The sequence below is a fragment of the Dama dama genome, chromosome 20 (genome assembly GCF_033118175.1).
Source record: "Dama dama isolate Ldn47 chromosome 20, ASM3311817v1, whole genome shotgun sequence".
Taxonomy (NCBI): domain Eukaryota; kingdom Metazoa; phylum Chordata; class Mammalia; order Artiodactyla; family Cervidae; genus Dama; species Dama dama.
The window spans coordinates 42,527,981-42,551,739 of NC_083700.1; the positions used below are offsets into that span (position 1 = coordinate 42,527,981).

A 23,759-nucleotide genomic window follows, 5' to 3' on the forward strand; every position below is an offset into this window, starting at 1 on the left:
CAAAACTGTACACAGGCAAACCAAGATATAGAGCCTTGACAATAGTCAACACGTACGCCACAATATAACATAATTTAGGAAGAGGAAAATGTAAAACATAAATATTGCATATTTATATGTAATAGAACATATTTATTATATGTATATTATATGTAATATTACATATTTATAATAAAGTATGATTATTTCAAGACAAACTAAGACAATATAATGCTTTTAACATGCACAACATATCAAAGGGTATTAGTATTACAGGACACATATGTCTGACCCCCAAATGATTAAAAACGGTTATTACATACATTGAGATTTTATGTTTCAATATGCCTTTTATACTTGAGTGGTGACTAAACCAATAACCGGCATAATCTGCTAAGTAGTTCTGATAAAACTGAGTTGACATTTGAATTTAAAAGTCTACCTTTTCATATGAAAATATACATGTCACAAAAAGTGGTGGTATCACCTAAAGTCATTGTTCAATCTCAATAAAGACCGAAAAACACCAATTCTCTCTGAAAATGGACCTTAAAGGACAGAGATTTAGTTTATTAAATTAATAGAAAATAAAGCATAGATGGCATAGGTTCTTAAACTTGGGGTCCAAGATCTATTACAAGGAATCCAAGAAAAAACTGAAATTTTATATAAAATTTTGAAGTGTTGGCTATTATAAGACAAGTATATTTAAAGAAGAATCAATACACCTAGAAGTGAGAAGATCTTTTCCTTAGCTCAACAATTTTACAAGACCTTAAGCATTCAACTGCAAACACCTGGATAACATTACTGCATTTCCACGGGGTTAAACTGGATAGACCTCTTCCCAAAGCAGTTAAAAACAAAAAGAACCAAAGGTGACACCAAAACCCACCGACTCAAGAGACGAAAAGCTTTTAGAAAACTATGTGGGATCTTTTAGCACAGTCAAGACCAGAAGAAAATCTTGAGAGATTCAGCATAAAAGTAAAGAGAATGAAACATGTTTCTCCAAATATCCCCTTTATAAACCTCTCCCTGGTTTCAAGACCTAGTATCAAATTAAGTATAAGATCTCAGGTATTCCCTCCCACAATTTCAATGGTCAATTCCTAATACCACTACCCCACAGAACGGGAAGAAAAGGATTTCTCCCAATTCCAAGAAAGTGGGCAAAGCTAAGGTGTGCAAAAACAAAAGACTCTCCATCTGTCAAAATGAGGAGGGGACCTGTCACCCTGGTTTGAAGGAGTCGGGGGCGGGGGGGGGGGGTGCCTGGCGAAGGAGGCGGGGACCTAAATCTTAACTGCTGCACGTGATGGCCTCGGCTCTGAAGAAATGTAACCGTGCCAGACGGGTGTGGATATGAAAAAGAAACTGAGCAGCATAGGTGGTGGCAAAGGCAAGACCTGAGCCTCCGGGTGAGGAGCTACGTGGCACTAAACAGAACTTCGTCTCCCCCACCCCCTGCTTCCGCCCCAACCCTTTCCCCTTTGGTTACCAGTTGCTCCAGATGCCGTAGAGTAGTTCAACAAAAGCGAAAGAGAGGTTCAGGCACAGGAAGAAAAACAGGTTCCGAGACGTCTTGTCCGACAGGATAGACCTAGGCATGATACAAGTAGGGAAGAGAGGGGAAAGTCAAAGGAGTGCCGGATCCGGAGGCTGGGTCCCCTTTCAAGACCCTCCCAGTCCACACGTTCCTTTCCTCACACGAACGAGGGTGTCCCAGTCGCTCCCTCCCTGGACCTCGGGCTATCTTTAGATTTGGGCCTTCTCCCCTCGTGCCGGACACCCATTTCCCGCAAACACAGTTCCCCGCACCTAAACCAGCCTGAGATCTTGCGGAACAGATTGAACTTGGGTGGTTTGTATTCATCGTCCTTGATGGACAGAGGCAACATCTTCTCTGCCCGGCGAAGGGCCGGGTCTACTCCCCTCTCGTAGTGGCTCCGTGGGAGATTGTAGTGATACAGGTGACGCTTCAGATGGGAATCCCCAGCGCCTGTCCCGGGCCGCGAGCCGCTTCCAGACACAGACTCAGACACACACCCGAGAACCGGGCGACTTCCGGCCCGGGCCGCGCAACGCGTCCTGGGACGGAAAAGGGGGAAGGCGGGGCCGAGGGCGGGACTTGCGCAGTGGGGCGGGGCTTACGACGAGGGCGGAGTTGCGAGTTTTACAGTGGCCAAAGAGAGGTGGCATCCTGAAGGTGGTCTAAAGGGCCGACTTGGAGTGAAGTCCCGCCACCTGTACTCAGGAAGAAAATCCTGAGGTGGCCACCCACGGAGTGGGCTGGCCAGAAGGTTGAGAGCCCGCTCACGTTCACTCCGACTACCTATCACTGCTGTTCCCGGATGCGCTGGCATCCTGCGCCTGCCCTTTCGCCATTGCCCGTATCTATTAGCATCAAATCCCGGTTTGTTCGGTAGCAGTGCTTGAGAATCCAGTCAGCAGGAAGCGCAAATGATAGGAAGCGCACATGATGATGGTTTTGCTGGGTGAACTCTATGGGTACCCAAATCCAGTAATCCACCCAGCCCCGCGCCTCCAAACAGCGCCTGACCTTTCTGTACGTCACGCAGGAGGCAAATACCTTCCGAAAGAATGTTAAATGTATTTAAAAGAGCTCTTTTTGAAAGGAGTGCTTACGAGACCGTGTTGAAATTGAGATTTGGTTAAGGCATTGACTGATTCCCGGACCATCTCAATCCGTTGTTAACCCCAAACTCGAGTTCGTACACGTCCCCTTTACTTCCAGGTCATCCCAGAGGCCGGAGCCGCGACTCTGATTCTTGTGAGAACCCCATTGCCCATTTCAGGGAAGCGCAAGGAAAATTGACTCGCTGGTGGGACACGAGGGCTGCGGAGCGCGGAGAGGCGAGCCTGCGGACTAGTCCTAGGCCCTACGGTCGCCGGAACTCCTCTTCGGTGTCTTTCTGGGAAACTCTTTGGGTAAGGTCAGGTGGTCCATGACCTGAATGATTAAAAGTTATTACGTTGAGGGAGAAATGGGGAAGACTAGCTTTTGGAAGTGAGCTAGAAACTACAAAACCGAGCTTCTTGGGAACAGCCTTTTAATCTAACAGGAAGTGGAGCATCACTGAAAGGGAGGGGCGGCCACCCGGTACTGTCCCCAGCTTTAGGCTCTCTCTTTGTGGGCAGCGTTTCATCCAGGTTATCAATCCAGCGAATGACGCCGGGTGAATGCAAACTGCTGGGTTTGGAGAAAAAGCAAAAAATGAGCAAGCGAGACGCCCCTTGCGTTTTATGATAACCAAGCTTCAAGCAAATAAATTGCCTAGGTCTCACTGCAGTCTTTTCTGCACAAGAGGTAAGGAAATAGCAAAATGCTCTCTGGTTAAAAAAATTTTTTACAATGAGAATATATCTGTTTTGCTCTCTTTCTTGGAACTTTATGAGTTTGTGGGGTAGTAATTCTGTGTTTTTATTTTTGAAAATATAATGTATGTATTCTACAATTTTTAAAAAAATGTTCATGTTAATTAAAACTGCTGTGTAAAAACAGCTCGATTCCAGAAATTAAGTTTTGGACAGAGTATTTTGTCTTTGCCTTTCTTGGCCTATATTTCATTATTTTAAACAGAAAAGCATAGAAATATTTTCACTTGGTAGCATTTATTTATATTTTTAGGAAGCTTTTATATTAGCCAGAGACTAAATTTTGCTCAACTGCACTGCTGGAGAAAGGTTAAATGGGTACAAATTAGGTTAATATTTAAATATTATAAATATTTCGACTGCAGTTGAGTTTTTCCTCCAAAGCTGCTTTATTTCAATATGATGTAACTGGGGACAGGGGTTGGGGGGGAGGGTGGTTCAGATGTATATATGGAAATAACTAAATTTCAGCAACTCATTTCCAGCATTATCTTAACTCATCAAGGTCAGCTGCAATTTGACCCTGTGTTTTTGTATTCTGCCTTTGAAAATAAATTCTTCATTTTGACTGTATTGCTACAGATGAAAAATTGTTCAGTTGGTTTATGGAGAAGTCTGTGACACCATTTTTCAAATAGTTTTGAAATAAGCTGGAGAAACTGAAATTTAATTTCAGTTACATTGGTTCTGGAACTCCTAAATTCCTACACTGCTTACCCCCAAAAATGTAAGATAGCTATTCCTGCAAAGAACTTCTTTCAAAAAATGGCAATGCCACTTCACATTCTTTGATGGCATAATTACCAACTTAAGTTGTAAATATTTCTTAGAAATATAATGGTTTATATGAATTTCCAATTTAGGAATATAAATTGGACACTAAATCAGGAGAAGTTCTATGAGTGGAAAATGACATCTGGCTTGTTTTGTCATCTTGAAATGATGTTTGTCCCATATATGTTAACCAATATATCTTGTCATATCATAGTTATAGTTACTTTCTTTCATTCATTCAATGATCATTTAATGTGTCTACTATGTGCTAAGCTCTGTGCTAATCAGAGAATTAAAGTTCATGCAGGAATTTTATGGGAAGAGGAAGCAGATGTGAGGACAGGGCAAATCAGTCCAGGATTTTAGAACTATGTGATGCCAAGATGTGCACAAGAGGTGCTTTTGGTATAGAGAGGAGGAACAAGTGTCACCTGATGAGTCTAGATACAGGCTAAGCCACCCCTTTGTCCCTTCAGTAACTGTATCATGAAAGAATATGAGTTTGAAAAATCAAAAATGATTCTTCAGCTCTATTCAGATGGTCATTATAGATGCAGTATCTTGTAAGCCTAATCAGCTCTGAATTCCTTCATATATTATGAGTTTATAAGATTTATAAAATAGGTAGATATATTCATGAACATTTTTAAACTAACGAATGATTTTCTGCCCTGAACTTTTATATAGCTGTTTAGATCATTGACTAATTAATTGTATTAGGTTAACTGTGTGGACTATATGGGGGGGGGGAAGCTCTAACTTCTTAGACTTGTAATTGAGGACTGTGAGAAATGACGGCCAAGAGGAGTAAAGGGCAGAAGGTCATCTCCAGCCAAAGTTCTGACTCCCTTTGGGCAATAGTAAGGAATAGGAAGGATGTCATCTGTCATTCCTCAGTAAAGTAATTAATCCTGACCTTTGCCTGCAACTCTGTTTTAAACCCTGTGTTTTTCTTTTAGTACTTCAAATTGAATGCCGTATGAACCTTAAGTGAAAAAAGAGTTTTGATGATAGATAAAACTACAGACACTTAAAAGTCTAGAAATTGAATACAAGTGCAGGTTGTTGCGTCTGGAGGCCTTTCTGAATGGCATATATGTTCTGGTTTCAAATGAGTAAACATTAGATCATCAGGATGATATGGACTTACTGTTTCTGAATATTTAAGGGAAAGATGAAAACAAAAATAGAGCAATGTTAGCTATAGGATAGCTATAGCTATCCTCAGGAGGATGTCATCTACCTAGTCGCCTACATGTAATTTTTAGAACACAGTATAGAAAATTTTAAGTTCTAAAAATAACTCAAAGTCTATGGGCCATGGCATTAAAGCATGTTTTTTTAATTCCTCCTGATTGACAAAAACATCACAGGAAATTCTTTGCTTTCCCTTAATAGTGCCAAGAGAGCCTGTTGCTATCAATTACTGAAGCCATAAGGAAAAATTTTTCAAAAATTAAAACTTTACCATAATGAGGTAAGTACCACTATTTTCTTTTTACTTTTTAAAAATTGTAACCACTTTTAAGTGTGTAGCTAAGTAGTGTTAAGTGTATTGACTTTGTTGAGCAGTCAGTCTCAAGAACGTTTTCATCCTGCAAAACTGAAACTCTACAACCATTAAACAACTCTCCATTTCTCTGTTCCCCGGGTCCCCAGCAGCCACCCTTCTGTTTTTCTGTTTCTTTGAATTTGACTATTCTAGATTCTTCATGTAAGTGAAATCACATAGTATTTGTCCTTTTGTACTGGCTTATTTCACTGAGCATGATGTCCTCAAGGTTCATCCATGCTGTAACATGTGCCAGAATTTCCTTCATTTTAAAGGCTGAATAATATTTCATTGTATCTCTATACCACATTTTTTTATCCATTCATCTGTCAATGGACATTGGGTTGCTTCCACCTTTTGGCTCTTGTGAATAATGCTGCTATGATCATAGGTGAAGTACCAATATTTTTATCTGAGAAAAAAATGTTTCCTATAGAGGTACTTTTGTTTCCTTGGAAATAAAGAGTTTTTACTTAAGCCAGGATCTGTTAGAAAATACCGTATTGCCTGTCTTAGATCGTATCCATTGAAATAGTATTCCGGACTATAACATAAAGTCAATAAAAAGTTTATTCCTGTAAACTAGAACAAAGCTGAAACCAGAGACTACATGGAAAACGCTGAAAATACCAGGTGGGTCACAGGGGAGGCGGGAGTTTGTTCAGACCCTCCACTCTTTCTGTGGCTCAGGAAACATCATTTAATATTCTCAGGCTCAGCTATCCCATCTATGAAACGGGGTGGATGTGTTTTAATTCGCGTGGCTCTAAAGATTTGAGATGTTAGGTAACACACAGAGGAAAGAGGTCTGACAACTTTTGTTACTACTGGTAAGTTCTGTGAGGGCAGGAATTGGAGGTCTTACTCATTATCAACCCTAGTGTCTGACAGTGCTGGGCTGGGTAAGCACCTAGGAATTGTTTGTTTGTGGACTACCATGGATATTCTGACCTTCCTCTAATAAAGTTAGGAAGCTCACCTGAATTCGGATTGCATTGATTTTAGTTCTGATATCTAAAGCTCTGTACAAATTATAATTTGTACACATAAAATTTGTTTCTCTTTGAGAAACGATTTTGGAATGTGAGTTTATTGCTGAAGACCAATATTGTGTAAAAAGTAAGAGGATTCTGTAGAACATTCCAAGGATCTGTCGCCCAGCAATCTTGCCTCCCCTTCACTTTCCTGTGACTAAAACAGAGAGGAGTTCAAATGAAAAGCTTCAATATTCTGGAATGGTAAAAATAATGTATTTGTAGATAGACTTGGTTTCTTTTTGACCCATTTCTTGAACTAATTTTGCATGACACTGTACTGAGCTAAAAATGCTTTTCTATTTCTAGGCTTTCTTCTTAGGATGCATTGACTCCTTGGATCCTTATAAGTAGTGGATGTTTCTCTTAGGAATAAGACCATTCCTTCTCCTGCTCTGATATATGTCCATAAGTTTGATCATCTTCAAACATCATCATCATAATTATCATCATGATAGCTACAGTTAATTAGCAATTCCAAGAGGAAGATGCAAGACTGGAAGAAACTTTCATCTAGCATAATTGAGACCTGTGCACTTTGAGGGTAGAGAGGGCCTCTGCCTCAGTAACAAATGGCTGGATTGATGGAGGCAGTGTTTTAAGAAGACTGTCTACATAATATTTATATGCTATTTCCTCTTTAATCAATGATGAGCTGAAGAGGTATTGAGAAGCAATTTGATGATTTGTACAGGATGCCTTAGCAGGGGACAAAAATGCCAGGACTGACAAGCAGCCTTTGCTCCTGATAACAGGGCAAGACTGGGGAGGAAAGTGGAGACACAGGTACTTGGTGTCTGCTATCTGTGTTTTATGGGCTTCCCAGGTAGCTCAGTGGTAAAGAATCCTCCTGCAATGTAGAAGACCCGGTTTCAATCGCTGGGTCAGGAAGATCCCCTGTAGGAGGAAATGGCAACCCACTCCAGTATTCTTGTCTTGGAAATCCCAGTACAGTCCATGGGACTGCAAAGAATCAGACACTGCCTAGCAAATGAACATGCATGTGTGCACACACACACACACATGTTTTTTAGAGTTCATTTGAACCTGATATACCTGTAAGGGAATGACTTACTCAACCTGGCTGCCAGGAGGAGGACTTGCTTTTTAATGTGATCAATACAGAAATTTTTTCTTACAGCTTGCAATGAGAAATGACCTGTGGCAGCAACTTTTATTTTTCAAATGTGATATTATAGTAAATGCAGCTATTTACCAATATGTTTTAGCAATTTTGTTTCAGAACTGTAGACTCAAAAGGGCAGGAAAGGTCAATCTTAAGCCTTCTAAATGACAGAACTTAGATTGGCTATCAGTGATCCTATATATGTTGTAGTCAGTTCTACTGTTGATAAAAAAAGATGAATCACTTTAACCCTAAGAGCCAGTTCATGACACAGTAGATCCAGATTGTAGGCATCTAAATCATCTGTTCAGATCACTGTACAGTTGGTTATAAACACAGTGAAACCACAAGGTAGATCTGTGATACTATGTGGATCCTTTTATTATTTATTACTTTAAGTCTATTCATATTCCTGCCTTTCTTATTCCTATATAAATAATATCATTAACACGAAATAACTTATTTTGATTATTTGGAATGGTGAAAAAAGTAATGAGAGTTAAGACTCCCTGATGGGAATTAGGGACTTCTCTGGTGGTCCAGTGATTAAAATTTTGTCTTCCAATACAGGGGACACAGGTTCAATCCCTGGTCAGGGAGCTAAGATCCCACATGCCTCATGGCCAAAAACCCAAAACATAAAACAGAAGCAATATTTTAACAAATTCAATAAAGACTTTAAAAAAATATAGCTTATGTATTAAGAAAGGCGTTTCTTAAAAAGAAGAAGAAGAACCATAAAAAATAAATAAATGGGTTCCTTAGAAGGAAAACTGAGGGAAAATCATTTAGGAAGGTGAGGATATCATTGGTTGAAAATGAGAAAGCTGAATGGCGTTTATAAAATACACTGAAAAGAATGAATTTCCTGAATAGGGGGAAATACAAAGGTAAAAGCTCTTCTTAGAATACTCTCTAGCACCTGGAAAAGACTCATAAAGAACAGTAACCTTTCATGTACTATTTCTGGCATTCTGGATTTTGCAATGAAATAAATTCTAGTGTGTGCTGCTTAAAACTAATGGAAGAGGCTTACTCTAAGCAATAATGAACTGACTTATATGGTGTTCTGACTTAGTTTTCCATTTCTGTCAATTGTCCTGAAGTCTAAGTTTTTTTCAGTTTCTAAACAAAAATTAAATTTTCATTTCTCAGCTATCCAAGATCTTATTGTCTCTTTGTTTAAGCCATGTATGCTGCCAGATTAAGGAAACAGCTTCTGGTTATTGTTACCAGAATTTACAAGGATGATATTATCTAATAAGTGATGCTTTTCTCCCAAGGCAATTCAGCTTATTCTCCAAGAACTTCCATAGAAATAGGGATGTTCAAAAGCATTTTAATGAAGAATGTCTTTGAAAAAATCAGAGTTCTAGGACATCTATAAAGTAGTTTTGGCCACAGAACTTAAAGTAGAAAGGTGATTTGTGTGGCCTGAGCCTGTAGACTACATGTCATGCCCTGGTCCCCAGATGGGGGATAACCCAGGTCTTTTATAGAAGGAATGGTTTCTTAAGTCTTGACTCGATCTTAATTTGCGTTTAATTTGAGTTTATTTTTTTTAATTTCAGGCATTTCTTAGTCATTGTGAAGTTGGTTGTTATTTAGTCATTGTGTCTGACTCTTTGCAACCCCATGGACTGCAGACTACCAGGTTCCTCTGTCCGTGGGATTTCCCAGACAGGGACATGGGAGTGGGTTGCCATTTCCTTCTCCAGGGGATCTTCCCAACCGAGGGACCGAACCCCTGCATCTCCTGCTTTAGCAGTTGGATTCTTTACCACCGAGCCACCAGGGAAGCCCCGTTGTGAAGTGTAAGGCTGTTTAAATATAGATTCCCTCGCTTTTTTCAACCATAGAGAATTGTAAACCTTGCTCAAAAAACGTCCAGGCACTGTTCTGAATTGCAGAGCCTGACAGAAAGGGCCCTCAATACAGTCGGAGTCACAAAGGAGGCTCAGTCAATAGCTGTAACACCTGGAAACAGAGTCTGATAGCCCCGCGTTCCCCGTCCCCAGGATCACTGAGGATGGAGGAGAGTGGTGAGAGCAATGCTCACAGAGGAGGGGATGCAGAAGGGCAGGGTGTAGGGGTCTGGGGCGTGGGGAGAACGGGTTTTGTAGTGGAAAAGAGCATGTGCAACGTGTGGAGTCATGGTCAGCCTGCTGGCTCTAGGGACCGTGAGACCAAAGTCCTTTTGGAATTGGGTGCCACATGTGCCTCAGTTGGAACAATGTGTATCGCCCGCATGCTGTAAGCCTGGCCAGAAACTGCTCGTCAGGTGTACGCTGATGTCTTCTAATTCTTTCATGTTCACAAAAGGGAACCCCAGGTTCTAAATTAGCCTCTGTGTTCCCCCTTGGACTGTTTTTATCTCGTGGCAGTGAAGGGCCCCTTTCTGAGCATCTGTATGCTATAATCATCAGTTTTTTTGGCAAGTGCGTATTTTGGAGGATGAGCCAGAGGAGAAAACAATCTGTACAATATGAGGCAAATCTCATAGTGAAATGGCAGAATAGTTACTGTTCTTCCACCATCTGTGGCATTAAAATGAAAATGACAGCTTCTCAGTGTATGACGTGACGCTGCTCATTGCTTTTCTATCTCGTGAGTCAGAGGACATAGCTAATCTTCATTCATGCCATGCTCTGGCTAAATTAGTCTTTGTTCATGCTATGCTCTGGCTATTTGTTTTCAGCTTTTGTCTGGATAATTGTTGCTTTTTAATCCCAAGGAACTAGCCTGGAGTAAAGAATTCATCATTCAGTAGTGTTCTTCCTGAGGAACTCTGGTAGAAGATGTAGTAAATAACTCAATAGCAGGTCTTTGAAAATTCAGATTGCCTCATTCATTTAAAGACAAACACTAGATAATTTGTTGCTTCATTGTATTATTTACTTTCCTACTCTGTCTTATGTCCACATTTAAGAAAATTTCTTAAAATTTCAAATAATGGTTTTCTAAAAGCTACCTCACTTTTCAAATATTTAAAAATTATTATATAATGACCCAGCCATTCCTCTCCCAGGTACATGCGCCAAAGAAATGAAAATATATGTTCACAAAAAAACATGTACATGATTATGTGTAACAGCAGTATTCATAATGGCAAAATGTGGAAGCAACCCAAATGTCCAGCAACTGTTAACACAAACAAATTGTGGTATATCTGTACAATAGAATGTTATTTGGCAATAAAAAAAGAATTAAGTATGGATTTATACTATGACATGGGTGAACCTTGAAAACATTTATGCTAAGTGAAAAAAGCCAGACACATAGGCCATATATTGTATGATCTCTTTTTAGGAAATGTCCAGAATAGGCAAACTATGGAGATGAAAGTGGATCAGTGTTTGCTGGATGCTGGGGTAGAGAATGAGGGGAAATGGGGGTGAGGGGTGACTGCTAATGAGTAGGTCTTGGGTTTCTTTTCAGAGTGTTAAAAATGCTATAAAATTAGATTTGGTTGCACAATTCTGTGTAGATACTGAAAGCTACTGAACTGTGTACTTTATATGGGTGAAGCTTATGATATGTGAAATAAATGTTAATAAAGTTGTAAAAAAATCAACATACCAATATTAATATTTATATTATCATACAGGTACCTTAGTGACAGTCTCATAGACTAGTTTATGACGCATCCTTGCAGAATTTACCACAACACGGTGGAAAGAGTCACGGACTGTGCCATCAGGGATCTAGGTCCTTTTTGGAATGAAGCAGGGTTTCAAAAAATACAGACAGATATCATTTTAAATTTTATTTATTATTTTTGGCTGCCCTGAGTCTTCACTGCTGTGCAGGGGCTTTCTCTAGTTGCAATGAGTGGGGGCTGCTCTCTAGCTGTGGTGCATGGGCTTCTCATTGCCATCGCTCTTCTGGTTGTGGAGCACGGGCTCTAGGGCACTCGAGTTTCAGTAGTTGTGGCTCCCAGGCTCTACAGCACAGGCTCAGTAACTGTGGTGCGTGGGCTTAGTTGTTCCCCGGCATGTGGGATCTTCCCCGACCAGGGATCGAACCTGTGTCACCTGCATTGGTAGGCAGATTCTTAACCACTGGACCACCAGGGAGGTTTACAGATATACTTTTAAGTTAAATCATTTTAATTCTTGATTCTTTCTAAGATGGAGTTTATCCAGGTGTATGCTTTCTCATATTCCCCATTCAAAACTCAAAGCTGTGACCTAGATGATACATTCTTCTCTAGACAATGAACAGAAGAAAGCTATACACTGAAATCCAAATAGCTATATGAAGTCATCACTGTCCAATCTGTTCTAAGGCTGTTTCCAGTGCATCTACAATAAAGTCCCAGACTTCATCTGTTCTCAAAGTACAGAGATGCCACTTGCACTGTAATCTGTATAATTCTTACTCTTCTATACAGACTACACATTTTACATAACTTTATTGGTCTATATAACTGCATGAAATATTTGCATTGTCTTTCCAAGGATATAAATTATTCATAACTCTCAAAACATTTTTGATAGAAGGAAAATAGGGGGTTAGAAGCTATCTGACAGAGGAAATTTCTATGATGGATATGGAGGAAAACTCCCACTTAAAAGTATATTATTGGTAAAAGTGAAACAGTCATTCATGAATTCTCTTTGACAGTGTCTATTTATAGTAGGCTATATAGATGAATCTTCATTACTGTTTCTCCACTAAACTGGCAGGTAGTTACCAGAATCTGCTTTATAGACTAGAGACACTGCTATATAAATTCTAGAATATGTTATTCCTGCTCTGCTGTAGAAAATGAACATTAAGATCTCAATCAAGTTATACTTTAAAGTGGTTGTCAGATGAATCTTAACTCTGAGTGCTTATAACCAGCCATTTTTATGCAGAACTGAAAATATGTTTTATGAGACTTGCTTTTGATTCAGCGTTAGAAGGATTATTAAGGTCTTTGAATCAAGACTATTAATTTATAATGGTTTCTGTTTGGTTTATCACATTAACAGTATGTATTGTTTTAGGGAGAGGTTATATGCAATGAAGACATTTGTACTCTCAAGCCTTAAAGTGGCCATCCTTGACAAATAATCATAGTAAAGCTGAGGTTACCTAAAAAATAATCCATTTTATTCATTTCTTAGAGTGAGGCCATGATGAAAGGGGAAACACAAAATTGCTTTTCTTAACAGAACAGGTTGCAGACAAAGTCCAGGAGAGAATATCTTTGTAAGCTCTCTGAAAAGATTACTACAAGGGAACATTGCTTTTCAAATCTGGGCTTTTGAAAAGTGAGAGTCGCTGAGTGACATTGACCATTCCCTTGTCCTTATGAATAAGTTCTTCCTTTGCTTGCCCAGCACTCAATGCACTAGCACAGTATGGAGTATGTTCTCCTTCCGTCTTTAGAATTCTCCAGTCCCTGCTCTTGTGAGCTTTAAAAGATGTTAAAGGCATGGTCTATATGACCTCTCTATGTCCTTATTGACCTATATAGAGAAAAACTATTTCTACGGTGGCACCGCACACCTCACAACGTGAAACAAGATCAGGGGAACTGTTGCCAAGTTTCCTCAGTGAAAAACAGAAGATTAGTTGCCCATCATTTGGATAGTGAAGTGAGATTTCGTTTGGAATCTAATGTCTCCAGAATGATGGCCTAGCTACAAGTGCCCAACTGAAACCCCAAGGTGTCCTTCTGATGTATTCTCTTCATTACCACTATCCTAAATTAACTTTGACTTTATTTACTTTATCTCTCCCTACTGTTTCCTCTGCTACGAACAGCAGAGACATCGTCTCTCTTATTCATTGTTATACGCACAGAACCTAAAATAGTGCTCAGTAATTATTTAATTTATTGAGTAAATAAGCAAATACGATGGCATGCAAAGCACAGAGTACAGGATCTAATAAGTAATAAACCATTATAATTGTTTGCTGCTGCTGCTCCTACCACTGTTATCTGATTCATATATTAGGATTCTGCATATAATTTCATTTGGAAACAAGTTTGCTGCCAAAAGTTAAGTTTAAATTTAGTATACGGAAGTGTTTATATATATGTGTGTGTGTGTGTGTGTGTGTGTGTGTGTATATGTGTGTGTATATATATATTAGAATAAGTTGTACACCTTAAATATATATAATTTTATGTGTCAGTGATATCTCAATGAAGCCATTTAAATAATTAGTATACTACTAAGAGAAATGTATACTAATTATTTAAATAGTTACTAAGAGAAATATAGGGCTTCCCAGGTGGCTCAGTGGTAAAGAATCTGCCTGCCACTGTAGATGTGGGTTCGACCCCTGGGTTGGGAAGATCTCCTGGAGAAGGAAATGGCAATCCACTGCAGTATTCTTGCTTGGGAAATCCCATGAACAGAGGAGCCTGGTGGGCTACAGTCCATGGGATCACAAAAGAGTCAGATATGACTGAGTGACTAAACAACAACAACAACAAAAGGGAAATATAATCCAATTTTTAAAAATAATCTCAGTTCCAAATTTTTAGTAGCGAAATGAGGGCAAATTTTAAAATATGCTGCTTAATTCTTCCTGTGTATAGATGTTCTTTGGTCTGCAACTGCAAAGCAGTCAGGGAAGGGAAGGTTTATTCACTGCACTTTTTTTGTCTTCAGTCAGTTCAGTCGCTCAGTTGCTCAGTCGTGTACGACTCTTTGTGACCCCATGAATTGCAGCACGCCAGGCCTCCCTGTCCATCACCAACTCCCGGAGTTTACTCAAACTCAAATTCATCAAGTCAGTGATGCCATCCAGCCATCTCATCCTCTGTCGTCGCCTGCTCCTCCTGCCCCCAATCCCTCCCAGCATCAGGGTCTTTTTCCAGTGAGTTAGCTCTTCGCATCAGGTGGCCAAAGTACTGGAGTTTCAGTTTCAGCATCAGTCCTTCCAGTGAACACCCAGGACTGATGTCTTATGCCAAATCAAAAAGGCAGGAGGAACTGAGCTTGAATAACTAAAAGGTGATTAACCTTTCTCTCCTTAAAAAAGCAGAGGCAAAACCATGGTAACTAGTAAGAATGTTAAGATTCTGCATTTTACTTCCATTTCTACCCCAGGTGTTGCCACATCTGCAAGCTCCCAGGAAGAGTGATGGGAATTCGCCTGCTTCGTCTGTCTTTGGTGGTCATCCTTGTGTTACTGCTGGTAGCTGGGGCTTTAACCACTTTACTCCCTAATATCAAAGAAGACAAGATGCTCACTTTGCGTAGGGAAATAAAATCTCAGGGCAAGCCCACCCAGGATTCCTTTACTCTCATAATGCAGACATACAACAGAACAGATCTCTTATTGAGACTTTTAAATCATTATCAGGCAGTACCATATCTGCACAAAGTGATTGTGGTATGGAACAATGTTGGGGAGAAGGGACCAGAGGAGTTATGGAACTCCCTAGGGCCTCACCCTGTCCCTGTGAACTTCAAAGCACAGACCACAAACAGGATGAGAAATCGACTCCAGGTCTTTCCTGAACTGGAAACCAAAGGTGAGTTGCTGCTGGGTTTTTAGTCTGACAGGGCTGCAGTTAACCAGAACTGGGGACTCGTGTGTGGCTTTGGGGCCTCCTACTTACCTTAATTGTCTGGAGAAAATAGGGAAATTTAATCATGAGAAAGCATTTTGAAAAGCTTAAGAAGCAGTTTCCCAGATATCAAGAAGCAGTCTCCTAGGGAAGAAATCACATATATCTTGCAACAGTGATAAAAAGGTTAATTAATATTGTAAAAGAAGACATGCTATGATTACATCTTATTGCATCACATAAGTTAGTAAAATGCTATTTAACTTATGCTTGATGTGTTTTGCCACCTTCTTTTCCTCCCACTCATAGCAGTTACATGAACTTGTAATTTGCTTAAAAGAACCTTGGTTTTATTTATTTATAGGTTCATTAGTTTCTAGGATAATGGATGATAACTACATGATAATCTCCCCCTTTGGAAATTATAAAATCAATTATAGTTCAAGTAAAAACTTTTTCTTCTAGATAAATCTTTAAGAATACATTTTTTATTTACTGATTTCATTCAGAAAATACAACATCTGAATGATCTATAAAGACACCACTGTGTCTTACAACTTCTGTCTTTACTTCCAAACTGTTTGATTTAAATTTTTTTCTTTCATTTCAGCGGTGTTAATGGTAGATGATGACTTGCTAATTAGCGCCCAGGACCTTGTTTTCGCTTTTTCTGTGTGGCAGGTAATGTTGCTACTTGCTTTATGAAATCATCAGTATTAAGTCTGATCTAGTGTTTAACCAGAGAAACATGGTTTAATGTGGGGGTTACCCAGATTAGTATAGACAGTATTTATCTAAAAAGGAGATTACTTTGTCATAAAGTAATCAGATTTCCTGAGCTCAGTTAAGCTAACTGACAGTTATGGTACCTTTTATCTATACTTGATTTATATTTGGTATACTGAGGAGAAGAGCTAGAATTGCCTTCCAAAGAACAATGAGGAAATGCTCTGGTATAGAACAGAGCAAAGACTAAAATCACGAGACACTTTTCCACAAGGCCACAGACCTGTATCTCAAATGAGAAGTGTACTTCTGTATTAATGCTGCATAGAGCTTCCTTTGAAAGAAATAATTGATTACATCCACAAAATTTAATTCTGAGACCATTGTTTAAAAACTAATATTAATAATAATTATACATGCACCATTGTGGTGGCAGATTTTTCCCCCCTTAAATCCCAGCTGGTATAAATAGGCATTAATTGCCTGGTATTCTATAAAAACACCTTTTTCCTGTTGAATATTTGTTCATAGTAGCCAGCTTTTACATGTTTCACTATAAGTACCTGAAAGCAGAACTGCATACAAATACTCTGAAGCCTGTACAGTAACTAAACACTGTGCTACCCAATAAATGGTCTAATTTGCACTGTAGTAACTCTCCTTGATTAGCAACTTGAGATGTGACAACATTAGGTATTAATGGTAAGCGGCCACAGTACTCTACAGATACCAGCATTTTCAAAACTTCAGTTTTCAGCTTCATGCCTAGCGTACTGATCAACACATTTTTTCCGTATCAGCAATTTTTCCAGCCCCATAAATAAAAGCTTCCCAGGCCAAAATTTCTAATGTAATACTCCAGCTGTGAGATTTCTATTTCAGGTGAAAAAATCAATTTTCTGAAAATGTCAGGTTTGGGGAAATATGAGAACTACGGTTAATTAGAACAATCCAAGTAAACCATGATTAAAGATGGATAAATATGATTTTAAGTTTCATCCATAAAACTATCAAGAACAGTTTCAATCCATTGCCCAAGATAATCTGACTCCTAGAGTTTGGTCCCATTGGTGCCCTATGGAGTGTGGAGATTTGGGGCACGGAGACAAGCAGGATTAGAACGGACACACGTCTGTGCCTTTGCACTTAACCACTACCTCCATTTGCAGTGCTTTTCCTTTTCCTGCTCTAGCCATCTGTGAAATCTCCGTCATCCTCCTAGATTATGTAAGTGGTGCCTCGTCTCTGAGGCCTCCCAGCGTTTATCCTCCCAAGCCCCTGATGTTCCCCTTCACCTCCCAGCAACACACCTGTTGCTCTGTCCTCAGCGCTGTCCTGAGAATTACTCAGCTGCATTTACAGCTTTCTCAACAGTGTGGTGATTCCTAGCTCACATATCTGTATCATACTCTCCCTAGATTGTGCTTTCTTTGACATGGGATTAAATCCAGACTGATTTTGTGTGTGTGTGTCCCTAGTTTATAGCGTCTGTTAGTAAATGAGTGAAACTCAAGGTATTTATGAGATTCAACTAAACCTTTTTCAGTTCATATTTCTTTTCCATGACTCACTGCTTTTCTTTGCTGATTTTTATTTTATTTTTACTCATTCTCATCCTACTATTATTGCTTTAATACCATCCTTTCTTCATAGATCCTGACACATCTCTTTATATATATACATATATATATATATGTATATATATATGACTTCCCCCGTGGCTAAGCAATAAAGAATCCACCTGCAGTATAGAAGATGCAGGAGACACCAATTTGGTCCCTGGGTCAGGAAGATCCCCTGGAGGAGAAAATAACAACCCATTCCAGTATTCTTGCTGGGAAAATCCCATGGGCAAAAGAGCCAGCAGGCTATGGTCCATAGGGTTGCAAAGAGTCAGACACAACTGAAGCGACTATATACATATATGTATATATGTATAGGTGTGTGTGTACACACACCCATACATATTGACCTTTGAACAACACAAGCTTAAAGCATACAGGTCCACTTACACTCAGATATTTTCAATAAATACCTACCATATTACTACATGATGCGTGGTTGGTTGAATCTGTAGATGCAGAACCATGGATATTGAAGGCTGACTATAAAGTTATACATGAATTTTCCATTATACTGTCAGTTGGCACCCTTAACTCCTGCATTGTTTAAGGGTCAACTGTATATATATGTGTGTGTGTGTTTTTTTTTTTAAAAAAAGAAAAGGGATAAAAATAAAACATTGTTTAAAACCAACAGTGACTTTCAAAAACATTGAAATCAACATGCAAAAGCAGTAAAATGATACATGTACATCCATAATTTTATTTACTCCTAAGAGATTAAAACAGTTTTTCAAAATAATCACATATTCTTAATCTCCTGTAATAAGCACTGTTCATATAGTCAACTTCTTTTACAGTAAACTCTGAAAACCAGACTCTTTGGTGACTAGAATTTATTAATATCAGATAATGTGTGAGCTGGGAGACTATTTGAGAGGTCAGAAATTTTTTAAAGAGATTTGGGTTATGATGGAATTTGAACTTTAAACTTACCAGGACATAGACTTATGAAGTTGCCTGGAGTTAAAGGAAATTGAGATGTAGAAGCCAGGAATAAAATAACACTGACAAATCAGTTTAATTATTTCTGTAATAAATCATTGCCTTTTTCACCATCTTAGCTCTAAAGAAATGCCACACTGAATTATTATTTTTTTTTTATATTTTCAGCAATTTCCTGATCAAATTGTAGGATTTGTTCCCAGAAAGCATGTGTCTACCTCCTCTGGTATCTACAGCTATGGAGGTTTTGAACTGCAGACACCAGGGTTTGGAAATGGTGATCATTACTCCCTGGTCCTGATTGGAGCCTCATTCTTCCACAGCAAATACCTGGAACTCTTTCAGAGGCAGCCTGCAACTGTCCATGCTTTGTTAGACGAGACGCAGAACTGTGATGACATTGCCATGAATTTTATCATCGCCAAGCACACTGGGAAGACGTCAGGGGTATTTGTGAAACCTGTAAACATAGCCAATTTAGAAAAGGAAACTACCGGTGGCTATTCTGGAATGTGGCATCGAGCTGAGCACTTTCTGCAGAGGTCTTATTGTATAAACAAGCTTGTTAACATCTACGACAGCATGCCCTTAAAATACTCCAACATTATGATTTCTCAGTTTGGTTTTCCATACGCCAATCACAAAAGTAAAATGTGAAAGTGAAGCAGACACAAAAACAAACCTCAGAACTGCTTGTTATTTGAGTAGCTTCTTCGTGCTCTGGTTGGTCTTTTTATTTATTTATTTTTAAGCAACATCACGAACTTTTTTTCTACTCTAGAAGTCTCTACAAAGGGGAAGAATGCATGGGGCTTCTAGGATGTACAATTTACATGTGCTTCAAAACCCAAGAAGCTGATATTATCCAGATAGGTCTTGTGATAAGTCTTCATTCATGGATATAATTCCTTGGTCAACAATTTTATTGTTTACATGCTCAGACTGTTCGACAGTTTGTTTTAAATTGAAGTTGATTTACAGTGTCGTGATAATGCTCTACAATTTTGTTTTTTGACTCCTGGCACTTTTCTTAAGGACCTTTAGCAAGCCGTTTCCAGGATCAAAATCTCCAGAGAAGTATTTCTCAGCTTTTTCATTCAAGGATGATTATTTTCATCTGAAGCCTGAAATGCCTCTTTCTCAAAAGACTGTGGTGTAGGGTAAAGCCATGTGAGGGGAGAATAGTCTCAATCCCGTATAAAAACAAGTGGAGATTTTGTGACTATCAGGGTTTCTCTTCTGGTTCTTCCAACCAGCCCTTTCCAGGACTAGCTCGTCCCAGCATGGTTTTGAGGCAACCATCAGCGCTTTCTGTGGTTAAGTCTGTTGTGACTGGTTGGGTTAATTTTAGTAGCTGAATGATGTCTAGTCGTTTGCTTGACTTTTCTGAACATTTACTGCATGGATCACATAAAAGTGCAGCCTGTATTTCTTATATGCAACTTCTATGCAGCAAGGAGTTAATGTGTTACTAGATTCAGGTCCTACATTTTGGCACTGAATCTGACCTTGAGATTGTACATTAACTTCTAGATTTTATATAAAAGATGTATTGTTTAAGAAACATGCGTAAAGTAACTCTTCTGACAGAGTGATTCAGTAAGACCAGGCAGAAATTAAAACCCTTACTATCTGATGATCTTTATTGTTATAAAAGCATCAGTTATCTCATGGATACTAAAATGTTGTGTGTGTTACACACAAAGTCAGTCTCTTGGATTCTGAATTCCCCCTCCGAGCCCCTGCTGCCAAAAGATTCAGAGATCATGATGAAATTTGAATTACATAGATGTAGAAAAAAATAAAAGACCTGAGTCATAGCAGAGAAATTCCACAGGGAGCCTGCATCAGTTCATTATTAAGTTGCCCACTCTCTGTTACATGAATTAGTATCTGTTCCACACTGTGTTTGGTCCTTAATTCACTACTGGTGGAAAGGAATACTTAATTAAGCTTCTTTCTACCACATTCTCCTCTTCTTATTCCCCCTCCTTCTCCCATATTCCATAATGGTCTCAAAATGGCACAGCTATGAAAATAATTGTGGTTAACGTTCCAACAATGAGATCTCTTGTACAGTTAGCTCAGTGTATATTGTTCCTTTCCATGGGCATGTGTATGTGTGTTAATGCCATCTGAGAAAACCAGTAGAACTTGAAGGCTCACTAAAAGTCTATAGTGTTAATTATCTGCTTTGTCAAACCTTGGTAGTGATTTTTTTTTTTTTTTGCCTCTTGAGATTGACAGATAAATAAAATAAACTTTTACCATCCAGATGTTTTTGTTAATTAAGCAGACTTATGCTTTTTTTTGTCTGTATTCACACAAATTTCCAAATATTCTCATATTGCTTAGAGTAAGGTAGGGATATCTGCTACATTCCCCATGAGAAAATTTTCCAGTGGGAAAATATTCTCAGGTTTTTTCATCTTCTATTCTTAAACATCTATTCTTCAGCATCACTTAATTTGCTCATAGATTTTTCAGACGTTGTAGAGCATATATGAAAACAAAGTGAAGTTCAATCTGTATTACAAAGACTCTTGCATTGATTGGGACAAAACTTCTACACAGGTGGCACTAGTGGTAAAGAACCCGCCTGCCGATGCAGGAGACACAAGAGACACAGATTCTATTCCTGTGTCGGGAAGATCCCCTGGAGAGGGAAATGGCAACCCACTCCAGTATTCTTGCCTGGAGAATCCCATGGACAGAGGAGCCTAGCAGGCTACAGTCCATAGGATCACAAAGAGTCGGACATGACTGAAGCGACTTAGCACACATGTACAATTTTCCCTTCATGCCTCTTATTCTTACTCCAGATGATCTGGAGCAAAGATGATGCTCAGGCTTAAAACTACATAAGAAAAGCAACATAGTTTAGAGGTTAAGTATGCCAGTAGAGTACTTGGGCTCAAATCCTTCCTGTATCTCATACTTACTTAACCTCTTGGAGCTTCAGTTTCCTCATCTGCAAAAGTGAGAATAATATCTACATAGGGGTTTGTTTTAAGGAATAAAGGAGATAGCTTGTATAAATATAAGCACAGAGACTTGCCCATTTAAAAATAAAGGAAAGCTGTTGGGATGTGTATGGACAATGAGTGTATGCTTAGTCTTGTCTGACTTTTGGGACCTCATGGACTCTTCCTCCTCCAGGGAATCTTCCTGACCCAGGGACTGAACCTGCATCTCCTGCATTGCAGGTGGATTCTTTACCACTGAGCCACCAGGGAAGCCCATCACTGACAATAAGGGCAGTTAATTCTATGTTACCAGAAAGGCCCCTGAATCCACCAGGTGAGATATTTGGGAAATTGTTTCTACATAACAGTGTTCATAACCACAGCAGTTTTCATCTCATTTTCTTTGTTTCAAACACCCTTCTTATTAAGATAGTACATACTCATTCTAGCAATTTTGGCATATTCAGAATGGTATAAAGAAGAAATTAAAAGCCTACCACGTTAACAATCACTAAACATTTTTGTGTCTATTCTGACTTTTCTAGACATATGTTTTAATAGCATGATTTGTTTGATATTTCATTGGATGGATAAACCATAGTTTATATAATCAATGATATTGCTATTCTGTTAGATAATATCTTATTATTCTAACAACATTTGGGCAAGCATCCTTGCCTTGAACAAATACCTTTGAGCATACCTATAATGATTTCTTTAAAATCAAGTCTAAAACGTCCAATGCCTGGATCCATTTAGTAGTTGTATTTTAGGGTTTTTAATACATATATATGCCCCCAGAAGCATTCCCATAGCTACAGTATTTCTGCATTCGAGAGCACCTGTTTCTCATCAGACTTCCCAACACTGCATATTATTTAAAATATTCTTAATTTCATTTTCCATGCACAAAATACTCAAATGTTGAAGAATTTGCAAAGACTTGGGCTATGTTAAGAACTCCATGTTGAGAAGGCTGAAAAACAGGCAATCAACTGTCGGATGAAAGATTCCAGGACAGTATAAACTTTGGGAATCTTCTGAAGTGCTTCCAAAAATTCTTTGCTCCCAGGATGGAGTATAGGCAATGAATTGCTGGCTCTTTGCTGGTCCCAGGAATCAAAAACTTGGAAGCAACAACAACAACAAAAACACACTGGTTCCTCTTAAAAATACCAAGGGCTTTGACCACAAAGTCTGGAGTGGATAAGTGAGTATGTGTATGCGTGTGTGTGTTGTGTGCACATGCACACAGGCCTACACACACACACCTACATGCATACGTGTGGTGGCAGTGGGCAGGGTAGGAGGTAGAAGGAGTGGCAAGAAGCGGGGATGAAGTAGAGGACAATGCTGTCATGGATGAGGAAGAGAAAGGTGCCAAATCTCATTGGTCCCCAGGAGGACTTGGATGGTGAGATTTGATCATCCTCTTCCCCATGCTATTTCTTAAGCCAGTTTTTGTTTTTCTGCTAGGGTTCCCCCAACTTTCTCCCCTTCCACCTCTTCTCCTTTCATGAAGGTTCTGTCAATACAAAACCCAATTTTTTTTTTTTAGTTTCTTACTTTTATTATTCTTTCGTTCTTTCTCTCTGGGAGAAAAAATAATAAACCTCTACCTCTGCACATTTCAAGCCTGTACCTTCTTTTTTTTTTAATTTTTATTGGAGTATAGTTGCTTAACAGTGTTGTATTAATTTCTATTGTACAACAAAGTGAATCAGCTATACATGTACATATAGCCTTGCTTTTTTTGGGTTTCCTTCCCATTTAGGTCTCCACAGAGTATCAAATAGTGTTCCCTGTGCTTCACAGTAGGTTCTCATTAACTGTCCACTTTATACACAGTGGGGTATATACGTCAATCCCAATCTCCCAATTCATCCCACCCACGTTCTTTCCTCTTGGTGTCCAAACATTAGTTCTCTTTGCCCGTGTCTCTGTTTCTGCTTTGCAAATAGGTTCATCTCTACCATTTTTCTAGATTCCACATATATGCATTTATGTAAGATATGTGTTTTTCTCTTTCTGATTTCACTCTGCAATATTTAAAAAATATACTTATTGTGGCTGAAACACAAAGAACATTTGATTCATTGGAAGTGTGCACTGCGCCC

At 39.0% G+C, this 23,759-nt stretch overlaps 2 protein-coding genes across 3 annotated transcripts in view; one reads left to right on the plus strand and one right to left on the minus strand.

Annotated features, from left to right (window-relative positions):
• SLC30A7 (solute carrier family 30 member 7) overlaps nucleotides 1–2,060 on the minus strand; it is an 87,913-nt gene extending 85,853 nt beyond the window's left edge. Inside the window, exons 1-2 of the mRNA XM_061121282.1 lie at nucleotides 1,801–2,060; nucleotides 1,481–1,582 (exon numbers count right to left, since the gene is read on the minus strand). Coding sequence (XP_060977265.1) covers nucleotides 1,481–1,582; nucleotides 1,801–1,880 — 182 coding nt within the window. The 5' untranslated portion in view covers nucleotides 1,881–2,060. The remainder of the gene's footprint in view (nucleotides 1–1,480; nucleotides 1,583–1,800) is intronic.
• A 151-nt stretch (nucleotides 2,061–2,211) lies between these two features.
• EXTL2 (exostosin like glycosyltransferase 2) lies at nucleotides 2,212–20,943 on the plus strand. 2 transcript variants are annotated; one of them, XM_061121283.1, is made up of 7 exons: nucleotides 2,212–2,282; nucleotides 2,738–2,931; nucleotides 3,142–3,310; nucleotides 5,551–5,629; nucleotides 14,920–15,347; nucleotides 15,994–16,064; nucleotides 18,845–20,943. In XM_061121283.1, exons 4-7 carry the CDS (start codon nucleotides 5,625–5,627, stop codon nucleotides 19,331–19,333), a joined length of 993 nt encoding a protein of 330 aa, XP_060977266.1. In that variant the 5' UTR covers nucleotides 2,212–2,282; nucleotides 2,738–2,931; nucleotides 3,142–3,310; nucleotides 5,551–5,624; the 3' UTR covers nucleotides 19,334–20,943. The 2 variants fall into 2 exon arrangements, with proteins under 2 accessions (XP_060977266.1, XP_060977267.1); XM_061121284.1 differs by lacking the exons at nucleotides 2,212–2,282; nucleotides 3,142–3,310 and having other exon boundaries at nucleotides 2,438–2,931.
• Nucleotides 20,944–23,759: the final 2,816 nt, after the last annotated feature.